The sequence below is a fragment of the Oncorhynchus mykiss genome, chromosome 9, assembly GCF_057628025.1.
Source record: "Oncorhynchus mykiss isolate SJ-2025 chromosome 9, ASM5762802v1, whole genome shotgun sequence".
NCBI lineage: Eukaryota > Metazoa > Chordata > Actinopteri > Salmoniformes > Salmonidae > Oncorhynchus > Oncorhynchus mykiss.
The window spans coordinates 30,692,544-30,706,567 of record NC_143030.1 but is presented as its reverse complement, the minus strand read 5'-3'; the positions used below and the strand labels follow the sequence as shown (position 1 = coordinate 30,706,567).

General features: G+C 44.6%; 1 protein-coding gene across 1 annotated transcript; it reads right to left on the bottom strand.

Moving 5' to 3' along the window:
* Positions 1-832: 832 nt before the first annotated feature.
* Positions 833-12,150, bottom strand: LOC110531863 (ras-related protein Rab-1B). Its single transcript, XM_021615332.3, has 6 exons — positions 11,764-12,150; positions 10,345-10,417; positions 10,100-10,195; positions 9,303-9,398; positions 8,796-8,927; positions 833-5,562 (listed from the first exon to the last, which is right to left on the bottom strand). The coding sequence occupies exons 1-6, from the start codon at positions 11,775-11,777 to the stop codon at positions 5,368-5,370; spliced, it is 606 nt and encodes a 201-aa protein (XP_021471007.1). The 5' UTR covers positions 11,778-12,150; the 3' UTR covers positions 833-5,367.
* Positions 12,151-14,024: the final 1,874 nt, after the last annotated feature.

The following is a 14,024-nucleotide window of genomic DNA, read 5'->3' as shown; positions in this document are numbered from 1 at the left end:
CACATACTGTAGGTCAGGTCAATGAGCACATCACGCTCAAAATCAGTACAAATTGCACTGGAATTATTTTTAATAATGGCCTAATTCTAAGCCTGAAATGCTATACATTTAGACCAATGTCTGGGTGAAAATGATGCATTTGCCATATATCACACAACCATACAGTAGCGTCATTGAATTCAACATACAATGTGAAGTTTTTTACACACATTCCTGCAATTCTCCACTGTAGTGACTTCTAGGTTTCTCATTATGTGATGCAAATAGCACTGGAAAGGGATTAGCTGGTATGTTTTTGCTGAGAGGGTCTTCTTACTGCAGACACTATGCCGACTGCAGCAGTAGTCCTAAGAGGGATGTCTGCAGTACTTTATATTAGACCGACTAAAAAAGAGCCAGCATTTCCCTGCCCACAGCGCAAACACTCCTCCCCAGTAATATGTGAATTATTCCATTTGAAGCATCTCCATATTGAACGCATTCCTTCATACTCATGCGGTGTTAGAGCAGAGTACACCTTTAGATGAGAAGCTGCCTGGGTCTTCTTCAGTCTGACTGTTTATTTGAGTGATATATATATATATACACACACACATATATACACACATACATATATGCATGTCAAGGACAAAGTAGAGATGACAGGCAGGCTGCGAGGCAGATACTGGATGTGTTCAGGGTACTGAGCAACCACATGCAGAGGAGACACACACTAGCTGACATGGACTTGTATGTATTAACACGTACACATTCACACATCTAACACCACCGGTGCGCTGATAACACAGAGTACATGTGGGAAATTTTTTAAAAAAGGGACAGTTCACCCATGTTGACATTGATCTTTTTTTAAATTATTATTATATATATATTTATAATATGTACAGAAGAAAAAAAACGCGATGAAAATCAGCAGTGAGACAGAGCACCAAAGTGGACAAGTGAAAAACAGAAAAGGAAAAAAAAAGACGACCAGGAGAGGACCTGCACGATGCTCGGTATTAAAAAGACCAGTGCGTTGTTCCTTTATTAAGCCACGGAAGAGCAACAAAGTAGTGTGACAATGACATGGAAAAACATTCTAGGGATTCTAGCAAGATTCTAGTTCCGTCATAATCACATTCACGAGCAAGCTCCAAACCAGAGCCCGCCCCTAACTCCACACCCCATGTGTTGTCCCACCCACATTTCCTAAACCCCTCCCTCTTATCTTTCGAACAGACCAGACGACACAATATTACCACAGTATATTTTCAATTCATATATTAAAATCAGTAGAATATGAAGACGTCGTGGAAGGAAAAAGCACATTCAGAACATATCAAAAGGAGACTCACGCTGTTACGGCGTGAAATGTCCATTTTATGTCCATTTTAGCATGTCCGTGTGACCAAGTGTGCGTGCGTCTTGTTTGTGGAGTTTCAAACAATCGTTTCATTCGCAGAAGGGCTCATGTAAGATTTGAGGGAAAAGCCAGAAAGCAAGCCTGTGTTCAGAGAGCAGGAATGTTACACACACAAACCCCCCCCACCCCTCACCTCCTTACTACTGATCCCTCCCTTCCTACCAGTGACAGTCAGCTGATTACTACCAGATTCTCAAATTCATCACACCAAACTGCCTAAGCATAAAATGAGCCAGCACAATCCAGTCCGGTTGAGTCTTGCATTGTGTCACGGGGTTTAGCCTAGTTTTCCCACCCTATCTGTAAGGGCTCTTCTAAAAATACAAGGGCTAAGGCTACTGTATCTACTACCCTACATATAAAAAGAGTCACAACTTATCTAAACCTGCTGTTCACACTTAATCAGATTCTGCATTCTGCCCTAACATCACTCTTCTAGACATGAATGCCATTGACTGGTTTGGTAGCCATATGCTGCGGACAGCAAGAGCTCACTAACTCATCGGTATTAATTGGATATCGCAGTTTGTAGAGGCTGAAACTGCACTTTGCAATTGCATGGGGAATGCATAGCATACTCACTACCTGGAGTTCTGAGCCCGGAGGACAAGGCCGTGCCACCTTAAGTGCTGAGGAATTTCAAGTCTCTCTCGAAGACCAACCCGGGAACACCAGGAATGCTCCCAAAGTCCAAGCGAGATTCCGTTATCAATGATGAGTAGTTCGAACCGGGTCACAAAGAACATCGTTGGATTCGTTGAGTTTGAATAATTAAGAGGAGGTTGATGGGAGTTCATATCCGGTCTGCATGGCAAGACCAGTCAGTCCCTCTTAACCCCGAACGCTCAAGCACAGAGTCGAACACTTCAACCCAATGAACCAGAACCTAGGACCGCGACCATGCTCTAGGAACGTAACCATGATGACGTAACACGATCAAACCCAATGACCAAATAGCATGACCATAACATGCTTATATAGTTGTCGTAAAAGTAAGAACCTCTGTCTACACTTTACATAGCTATAAAGCCATACAGGTACAAGATTAGAACTGTTACACACACACACAACTGGATGATTTCAGACTGTCAAGACCAAGACAAGGGAAAACCATAAAGACAAAAGGAATATCACTTTCCAGGTCTAGTCCGGGTTCTCAGCATGTCACCCTAATTCCCACCAAAGGCAGAGAATAGATCTTCCCAAAGTCCGATTGTAACCGTGCCTACTTCTACAGTCGTAAACGGTCTTGTAAAAGAAAAGGGTTGAAAACTGAGGTTGTAATAATCAACGAATGCCAATTGCCTTTGTTGCCTAGAACACAAACGCTTAGAGGCCTTGTTCACTCTACTGCAGCGCATTCAATTAAAAACCACCAGTGTTGGTTAAGGTCAGGGGTTGAAGGGTTTTCTCCACATCCCTGCAAGGACCCATAGTTCCATAGGAATGGCGCTGAAAAATAACACACTGCCATGAGAACCATGCGGACAGACTGGGAAGGGAACGGCGCAGGCGAGGATACTGTAGGAGGGGGAGATCAGGACAGCCGGAACCATTAACACACATTCTGACTCGCCGAACACTTAATGTCTTAGGCTATATAGAGGCTACAGGAACCAGCAGTTGACAATGAAGAACACTATTTACGCAATGATCTAAAGAGAGCGCTTCTGAGGTAATGAGTTGACATGTGGTCATAGTACAGTATTGAGACTTCGGTCTGAGTAGGGACTCCACTTGAACATAATTAGCTAGGTCAGGACATCTTGGGCCATTTAAACCGTGACGCACTGGCTACGCTTCTTAACAACCACACTAACTGACATGAAACCGTGACAACCATAAAGGAAATGCACTGTGGGACACGTGACGGCAGAGAGGGGGGTGGAAACACGGTCTGAGAAGTCGGTCATGGCCAAGGCAAAGAGAACCTGTGGTGCGACTGTGACATGCTACACAAGTTAAGCATGCGGTCAGTATCTTTAAGAGACCAGTAAGGCACAGGAGGGAACAGTAGCTTTCTTAGACAAACTCCCCCGACCCGGTCAAACTTAGCAACAACCAAAAAACATCCCAACCGACCCACCCACCCAATAACGTAAGTTTGACAGCATTTCAAGCAAAAAGAAATATAAAATAAAATCATTGTAATAATACCTATGAAACAATATGAATAATAATCTATTAAGATGAACACAGAATGTAGGATATTGCCAATGTGTGGTGTCAAGAGTAATGTGTATTAAATCGTTGTTGAATATCAGTTGCATTGCCCAAGCCCCTATCTACGCCCGCCCCTAACCTAGTACTACAGTATGTCATGCCCCGTTATCTGTGTGTGTGTGTACTGTCTGTGTATGTTGAAGAACCACTTGGGTATATTTAAGCAATAAGGCCCGAGGGGTTGTGGTATATGGCCAATATACCACCGCGAGGGCTGTTCTTAGGCAAGACGCAACGCAGAGTCCCTGGACACAGCCCTTAGCCGTGGTATATTGGCCATGTCGCAAACCCCAGAGGTGCCTCATTGCTATTATAAAACTGGATACCAACGTAATTAGAGCAGTAAAAAGAAATGTTTTGTCACACCCGTGGCAGACGGTCTGATTCTCCACAGTTGTCAGCAAATCAGCATTCAGGGCTGATTTATAATGTAATATATAGTGTCATGACGACTTAAAGACATACAAACATGACCTAAGCGTATCTCACATATTTATGTGTTATTTTTTTATTCTTCAATATGTGAAATCCTAACAGGAGTGATGTGGGCTAACTAACACCATATACTACAGAACTGAAAAGAAATGTCTTGCGCTCTCCCTTTCTCTCACTACATCCTCCATTCTGCATGTGGAGGGATGGAGGGAGAGGGAATGGAGTGATTCCAAGTTTGACCAAAAGCTCTCATGATCTGCATGGAGTGTCAAATCAACCTAAAGCACGCGGTCTATGAGAAGTCCCACCACCCCCAGAATACCCTCTTCACACAGACTGCAGTGTATGAGTCTCTCCCCCGTCTGCTGATGCCTTCATTCACTTCAGGCAGAAAAAGAGAACGATTAGAGGTGCTTGGGGGAAAGCACAACAAATGGGCATCCCCATCATTTAATAACATCGATGACTCACCACTGCCTCACTAGAATGTTAGTACGCTGGTAGTGGCACACAACTGTCTGCTTTCTGCTCCAATGCCAATTCAGTTTGTATAATGGTTGGATAGTCATGAATACATGAGTGTTACTATTGCATTTGAGCCATAAAACGTGGACCAGACGGTGTCCGTGACTCAATCTATGCTGTAGACAGACTTAAGATGACTACAAGGCCCCCCAACATATAAAATAGGCCCAATAGACAGATGACTACTGTAGCACACTAAACTTAATTTTGCTATATGACTTTCACTGGGTTGCAATGAAAGACATAACCTGAAGGAAAGAGAGACCCATACCTGTGACTATCTCGAATGGGAGAATCACTCCGATCCACTTTCAGTGTGTGTGTGTGTGTGTGTGTGTGTGTGAGCGATAAGCGCTCGCCAGAATCTAAAACCTAATCTTCTATCACCCAGTTCCCCTCTAAATCAATACCAATCTTTTCTCATATCTGTTTACCTTCCTGCCTCATCACTCAGCAAAAATGAAAAAAAAAAAAATCCTCAAACCCCCCCTCACCCCTACCTACCTAACTATTTTTCCCCATTCGCTTTTTTAGGGGAGATAGTTTAAGTCAGTCCGCAGTTCTAGCCCTTCAACTCCTCCCCTCCATCCCTTTCTCTCAACCTCTCCCTGACCACCCATCCCTCACTTAACCCTGTTCCCATTGGTTCTCTGTAGGGTAAGACAAAGGTAGATGGAAGGGAGGCTGAGGGGTGAAGAGTGGAGGGAGAGGTGGAGGAGGTGAAGCCCCGGGCAGAGAGGGACGGGAGGAGGTGGTGAGCATCCAGAACCGGGTCCGGTTTAACAGCATCCCCCGCCAGACTGCCTAACCGGGGTGCTGTCTATCTTCAGGTTGGGCTTGTCCCCGCCGGCCGTGGCCCCGGGTCCCATCCTCTTCTTAATCTCAGCAGCCATGGTCATGAAGGCCTGCTCCACGTTGGTGGCGTTCTTGGCACTGGTCTCCAGGAATGGGATGGCCAGGGAGTCGGCAAACTCCTGCAGGCGGCAGACAGGAAGAGAATAGATAGGGGTTAAACATAAATATAAAAACATACAAGGTAATGCCCAGCTGTTGTAGCAATGACCATGTGGAAAATAATAATAATTTCAAAAAAAAAACAGTATTATGTCCATTAAATATAAAGCAATACGATACTGCAGGGAGGGACAGAAAGGATTAAAAAAAAATGTAGGTATTGTGTGAAGTGTCTCAATGTGAACAGTACGTTCTGTAATTTTGTAAGAGTTAAAAATGCATTCAATGAAAATTGTAAATAAAGTTAAAGATCCAATATTACGCTATTGATCACCTCAGGAGCCAACTCGATTTTGTATTCCCACATTGATGAGGAAATAGCTTTCTAGAGAAATCGACTGCTCAAAACAACAAAATTAACTGTTTTGTGTAGTATGTTTTGTGAAGTGCCCAGAACCTTTTGATGAATGAATCATTTCAAAATTGCAGGCTGTATGTCTGATATGAGTTCCCATAACTTACAAGCTAGGTAGTATGCCTTAGGGATATGGTTTCGCTATTAACTGTGTGCGCCCAAACCATTCAAAAGATATGATACATTTGACCGGAGATAATATCTTCTTTGCTTGAGGCGTCACCACAGACCAGGGTTCGATCCCAGGCGGTGTCACAACCGGCCTTGACTGGGAGTCCCAGAGGGCTGCGCACAATTGGCTCAGCATCATTCGGGTTAGGGGAGCGTTTGGCGGGGCTACTTGGCTCATCGCGCTCTAGCGACTCCTTGTGGCGGTCCATGTCAGCCTGCAGGCGCTTCGGTCATCAGTTGAACGGTGTTTCCTCTGACACAGTGTGGCTGGCTTCCGGGTTAAGCAGGAGGGTGTTAAGCGCGGTTTGGCGGGTCATGTTTCGGAGGACGCATGACACGACCGAGCCCGTTGGTGAGTTGCAGCGATGAGACAAGATCGTAATTGGATCGCAATTGGATATCACGATATTGGGGAGAAAAATATTATATAATAAAATAGCGGACTGCGAGAAGCCTATTTGTTTGATACACCATATATACACAAAAGTATGTGGACACCTTCAAATTAGTGGATTAGGCTATTTCAGCCACATGTTCAAAATGAAGTACACAGTCATGCAATCTCCATAGACAAACATTGACAGTAGAATGGCCTTACTGAAGAGCTCAGTGACTTTCACGTGGCACCGTCATAGGATGCCACCTTTCCAACAAGTCAGTGTGTCAAATTTCTGCCCTGCTAGAGCTGCTCCAGTCAACTGTAAGTGCTGTTATTGTGAAGTGGAAATGCCGAAGAGCAACAACGAAGTGGTAAGCCACACAAGCTCACAGAACGGGAACACTGAGTGCTGAAGAAGGTAGTATGTAAAAATCGTCTGTCCTCGGTTGCAACACTCACTACCGAGTTCCAAACTGCCTCTGGAAGCAACGTTAACACAAGAACCGGTCGTCGGGAGCGTCATGAAATGGGTCTCCATGGCCGAAAAGCCCCACACAAGCCTAAGATCACCATGCGCAGTGCCAAGCGTCGGCTGGAGTAGTGTAAAGGTCGCCGCCATTGGACCTTGGAGCAGTGGAAACATTCTTTGGAGTGACAAATCACGCTTCACCATCTGGCAGTCCGACGGGCAAGTCTGGGTTTGGCAGATGCCAGGGGAACGCTACCTGCCCGAATGCATAGCGCCAAATGTAAAGTTTGGTGGAGGAAGAATAATGGTCTGCAGCTGTGTTTCATGGTTCGGGCTAGACCCCTTAGTTCCACTGAAGGGAAATCTTAACGCTACAGCATTCAATTGCATTCTAGACGATTCTGTGCTTCCAACTTAGTGGCAACAATTTGGGGAAGGCCCTTTCCTGTTTCAGCAGGACAACGCCCCCATGCAGAAAGCGAGGTCCATACTGAAATGAGATCAGTGTGGAATAACTTTCCTGGCCTGCACAGAGCCCTGGCCTTAACACCATCGAACACCTTTGGGATGAATTGGAAAGCCTACTATGAGCCAGGCCTAATCGCACAAGTCCCCACAGCGATGTTCCAACATCTAGTGGAAAACCTGCCCAGAAGAGTGGAGGCTGTTATAGCAGCAAGGGGGGGGGGGGGGAATCCACATGAATGCCCCTGATTTTGGAATGAAATGTTCGACAAACAAGTGCCCACATACTTTTGTATCCAGGTAGTGTAACAAACGAGCTTGTTCAGTCATGTTACCATATTAGCTAACAATCTGGTAACTGGACAGGCACACGTTTGTTTTAAGATGGCACAAAGAGATTGTGAACACAAAAGTATCCCTTTTATTCTAATAAAATAAATAAACATGATTTGGGTAGGGTGTAGCCCTGGAAAGACTTAGGCTATGCCATGTTGTCTTCAGGAGATTTTCTGTTGAATTGATTTCCTTCACATTAGCTGATGTAAGTCAGTGGAACATCTATTCCTTATGATGGGATATCCTATTATAGGATAATTAGTGTGCTTATCAGCAAGAACGGTACTGTTATTCCTCATACTTTTTAGTATGTCACTTCTTCACAGTTTTGCTGGTGTAGCTACTTCTTTGAAATCTATTATGCTTACTTGCGCCTCCGAAAATAAATATGACAAGAAGCTATGCATTTTTTTAGCCATTCGTGTAGGTAAGTTGCGTCATGGACATGTTGATTGTATGTCATAAAAAGGAGAATAGGCTATACTGAAATGTCCCTTGCCTCAATTATTCTGTCATTTTAGTCGTGTGCACAAGCTGCTATGCAGAAATGGTAAGGGGACTCTCAGAAAATCGTAAAAGTAAAATATCTTGCCTATATACAGTAAGGTGACACATTTTGACACAACATGTCAGCCTCAACCACCTTTAGATGTTTGTTGAAAGTGAGGCGACTTGAAGTAATTCATTGTTATAGGGTGAATATTTTAAAATCCCTTCCACTTGGGAAACAGGCCTCCCTGCAGGACTAACTTCAAGCCCTATTTTAAAAGGGATTGTTCACCCACATTATTATTTTAAAATGTGTGGGGTTTTTTTTCTTCCCCCCAACACAATTCTGAGTAGATCTAATCTCTTAATGTTCATCCCAAAGTGCACCTGATGGATGCATTCATGCAGCAGTTGAAATTACATTTTTCTTCCGGGGGATGCCCCCAGAACCCTCTATTAGGGTTCCCCCTCTGGCTTTGGGGTAAGCCGCCAATGTCGTCAAATCATAGAAATGCCCCTGTAGCCATACCTTGGCTGTTGTGTAGTCCACCACTTTCTTGGTGGTGAGGTCACACTTGTTCCCCACCAACAGCTTGTTGACGTTCTCGCTCGCGTAGCGGTCGATCTCCTGCAGCCACTGCTTCACGTTGTTGTAGGACTCCTACAGCACACAGGACAGAATGAGATTAGTCACACAGTGCATGGCTGCCTATCCTACAGGCAGGTGAGAAACAGTGGACATTTTTTTGTGATTTTTACCCTTAAGAGTCTAAGCCCTGTCTGACAAACACCGCTCTAGCTCTGTGTCACCTTTCACCGCGGATGCGGAAGTGCGACATCGGCGGATGCGGTGGATTGAGAGGCATCCAATGCTAGCTTAAACTGAAAGATTTTTATGGGGATTTCTTATTTTATCAGGCCAATTAGACATTTTAGAAAGTCAGAAGAACTTGGGAAGTACAATATTTGACTACAAAAATACACAGACTATTAAGCTTAGTTCTAAGCATTGATCCCCCTCGAACTAATAACCCACCTGATCTGTGACATCGTAGACCACGATGATGCCGTGGGCGCCCCTGTAGTAACTGGAGGTGATGGTGCGGAACCTCTCCTGACCAGCAGTGTCCCACTGGAAGAGAGGGAGTGGAGAAATACAAAAGAGAGCGGGAGGGGAGAGATAGTTGTTTAATGCAAACCAACAAAACATTCTAATTTAAATAACTAACACACACACACACACCTGTCATCACCCAAGTTCCATTCATTCCTGTCTTGAAAACACTTGGAATAGCACTAGTTAGGCATCTATGGACATTAGAATACCACACTAACATCTATAGTTCGACTCCTTGCATCAAAAGAGCCATGGTGGGAACAGAACTGGATCCCAGGCCTGTTGTATAGCTTTAGGGCGAGGTGTTAAACTACACACCAAACACAGGACATAAAACTAAGCAACATAACTAGGTTACTGAACCGTTTCTCAAATCTAATCAAGCCTTTATAACATCAGGAGTTGGCGGGGGGGGAGCCGCTCCTCCTGTTTTACCAGATGTATTCGTTTGGAATGGTACAGCCTTTTCTCCTACCAAAACAGTATCCGATTACATCCTATTAGACTATAATAGTTCACACAATCACGCGAGCGGTGCAAAATAGATCACACAGCTGTGAGCGGTGCAAAACCCTCAAATGTTCATCATAACAGCAATAGCTGGGGCTAGAGCTTCCTAATTAAAACGAAGCGTTCCCAACAGCCACCCCTTATTTGTAATTGGTGGTGTGGGTGTGGGTAGCGGCACGTTGCAGTGTTGATCGTGTCAGACTCACAATCTGCAGTTTGATGGTCTTGCCGTCCAGCTCGATGGTGCGGATCTTGAAGTCTACGCCGATGGTGCTGATGTAGCTCTCCGTGTAGGTGTCATCCTGAAGAAGAGGAAGGAGTTACAGACGGCAGAAGAGAGAGAGAGAGAACAGTCAAGACAGATTCTGGAAGCTGCATTTTGACAAAAGGCACCGACACGACACTTACTAAATAACTGTGTACAGTCATAGCATACGGTAACGATACTTACAGCAAACCGGAGCAGAAGACAGGACTTTCCCACACCGGAGTCACCAATAAGGAGGAGCTTGAACAGGTAGTCACTGAAATTAAAGCATCCAGCATTAGACCAAAGACTAGACATACTAAACAGTGTTGCTACTTAACTCCAGTCATAAGCCCTACTGATTTTATGTTGTGTCAGTTTCTTCCACTTCGGACAGAATTCTAGGCTAAGGCCCAATAGAGAGGAAGAGAGGAAGTGTGGGGAAATACACTCCTGAGAAACACTCCTGAGGCAACCAACCGATTGACCAATATCAAGTTGTGTTCAAGCAACTACTTCTAAATAGGACATTTAGCAGGGCCACAGCCGGTACACGGTGAACTCATTCACCAATACGGAACTCTCAGAAATGTTTGTGAGTAAGTAAATAGTATGCTGTAGTACTTTCACATCAACTCTCTCAGCAAAACAAGGTCACATGCATTTGACACACTTCCACTGCACAGAAGTGGCGCAATGACAGAGCTATTCTTGTGTCTACTGAAATTGAGATGTGGCATGTTTTTCTGCCAAAGAACGTCCAATGCTATGGAAACTAACACAGGCTGCATGTATGTGGCAATCTCTTCCCCAAACGCAGCCTTTGATGTGATGTGGCGATGTCTCCCACATTCACGAATATAGGTAACGTTAACGTTATTCACAGAAGCTTCTACAACAAATCACCTATGCTTTCTGAGTCGGCGTCCATAAGCTTTCTATGTACCGAGACCGCATATGTTGGCTAAATTGCTATCACCCGGCACATAGCCAATCTATTCGTAAAGTAAGCAAGTAGAAACCTATGTTTTGGCCCTAACATAACGTTAGTTAGCTAGCTAACGTTACACACCAACGTTAGAGACAAAGGAGAGAGCGCCATCACAGAACGGAGGGTGTGTGTTTGTTAATGACAAAGCGATCTCAAAGCAAGCATTGGTGTTTGTTAGCTAGATCTCCAAAGGCAGCAAGACAGCTTTGCTACTGTAAGTTAGTGGGCCGGTATGACGTTTCAGCACCACGTCCTATTCCTCCGGTCGCTACCGCACAAAGCAGGGGATCTGTGCGCGTGTTCTCTCATTTCAGAGCCACACACACACACAAGTGACAGATGTTTGAGGGACTAACTAGCTATGTCCATTGACAACAATTACATTCTAGCTAGCTATTTGTATGTAAAAACGTATGCTAGCTAGCCATCTATCGTTAGCCGACAATGTGGCACGAACAAGCGATCAGCCTGACGTTGGCTGAATATTAGTTAAATAAAGCTCGACTCACATTTATGGAATTGCCCTAATACAATAAAACTACAATAACGTGTTCGATCTATGCATATAAGATTACAAAAGGAAAGGGAGTGTAAAATATAGAGTGGTTGTGTTGGCGGTAGAGTCTACTCACTATTCTGGATTCATGATTTGACTGACGTTCGGGATATGTTTCTATCGGCGATTTCAATGTTCCTTCCTCCTCTCTCTCACTCCGCTTTCACAGGCAAATATGGATTGTCGGTCTCAATATCCAAGGCACTTGGATGTCTTTCACCGTATTTTCTAACTCCCCTTGTCCTTCTTGGCTGTCTAATCGTTACGAGGCTATATAACGTTTACAGACATTCCTATTTTCGTCTGATTTGACAGGTTTATTTTCTTCTTTTCTTTCTTTCTGTGTCCGCTCTTCGCTCAAAGTACAAGATGGCTGCGCAGGTGCGGCAGTGACATCAAATGACGTGGCACTACGGACAAATCTAGAATGTGTCTGAATGCTGGAAGTTGTAGTTCAAAGTCTGCCTAGACATGGGGGACTTTGTATTTATTTAACCTTTATTTAACAAGGCAAGTCAGTTAAGAACAAATTATTATTTACAATGACTGCCTACCAAAAGGCTGGGGGGCTGGGATTAAACATTTAAAATAAATTAAGTAAAAATAATGTACAATATTGTCACATGCGCCGAAAACAACATGTAATCAGTGTTAAGAAACTATTTACTAAATAAACTGATGTAAACAATAAGGGAAAAAAGAAAAGAAGAAGAAAAAACAAAAATGTAAAATAATTAAAGAGCAACAATAAAATAACAGTAACGAGGCTATATACAGGTGGTACCGGTACAGAGTCAAAGTGCGGGGGCACCGGTTAGTCGAGGTAATTGAGGTAATATGTACATGTAGGTACAGTGACTATGCATAGATAATAAACAGAGAGTAGCAGCAACGTAAACATGGGGGAGGCCTTGCAAATAGTCTGGGTAGCCATTTTGTTAGCTGTTCAGGAGTCTTATGGCTTGGGGTTAGAAGCTGTTAAGAAGAGTTGGTGCTCCAGTACCTCTTGCCGTGAGGTAGCAGAAAGAACAGTCTGTGACTAGGGTAGTTGGAGTCTGGCAATTTTTATGCATCCTCTGACACCGCCTGGTATAGTGGTCCTGGCGGGCAGGAAACTTGGCCCCAGTGATGTACTGGGGTTGTACGCACTACCCTCTGTAGTGCCTTCCAGTTGGAGGCCGAACAGTTGCCACACCAGGCAGTGATGCAACCAGTTGGTTGCTCTCGATGGTGCAACTGTAGAACTTTTTGAGGATGTGAGGACCCATGCCAAATCTTGTCAGGAATAGGCATTGTAGTGCCCTCTTCACGACTGTCTTGATGTGTTTGGACCATGATAGCTCGTTGGTGATGTGGGTACCAACGAACTTGAAGTTCTCAACCTGCTCCACTACAGCCTCGTTTATGAGAATAGGGGTGTGCTCGGCCCTCCGTTTCCTGTAATTTTCCTGCAGTTCACGATCATCTCCTTTGTCATGATCATGTTGAGGGAGAGGTTGTTATCCTAGCACCACACTGCCAGGTCTCTGACCTCCTCCTATAGGCTGTCTCATCGTTGTCGGTGATCAGGCCTACCACTGATGTGACATCGGAAAACTTAATGATGGTGTTGGAGTCGTGCTTGTCCATGCAGTCATGGGTGAACAGGGATTACAGGAGGGGACTGATCACGCACCCCTGAGGGGCCCCCGTGTTGGGGATCAGTGTGGCAGATGTGTTGTTACCTACCTTACCACCTGGGGGCGGCCCCTCAGGAAGTGCAGGATACAGTTGCAGAGGGAGATGTTTAGTCCCAGGGTCCTTAGCTTAGTGATCAAATCAAATCAAATGTATTTATATAGCCCTTCGTATATCAGCTGATATCTCAAAGTGCTGTACAGAAACCCAGCCTAAAACCCCAAACAGCAAGCAATGCAGGTGTAGAAGCACGGTGGCTAGGAAAAACTCCCTAGGAAGGCCAAAACCTAGGAAGAAACCTAGAGAGGAACCAGGCTATGTGGGGTGGCCAGTCCTCTTCTGGCTGTGCCGGGTGGAGATTATAACAGAACATGGCCAAGATGTTCAAATGTTCATAAATGACCAGCATGGTCCAATAATAATAAGGCAGAACAGTTGAAACTGGAGCAGCAGCACGGCCAGGTGGACTGGGGACCGCAAGGAGTCATCATGTCAGGTAGTGAGAGAGAGAAAGAAAGAGAGAAAGAGAGAATTAGAGAGAGCACACTTAAATTCACACAGGACACCGAATAGGACAGGAGAAGTACTCCAGATATAACAAACGGACCCTAGCCCCCAACACATAAACTACTGCAGCATAAATACTGGAGGCTGAGACAG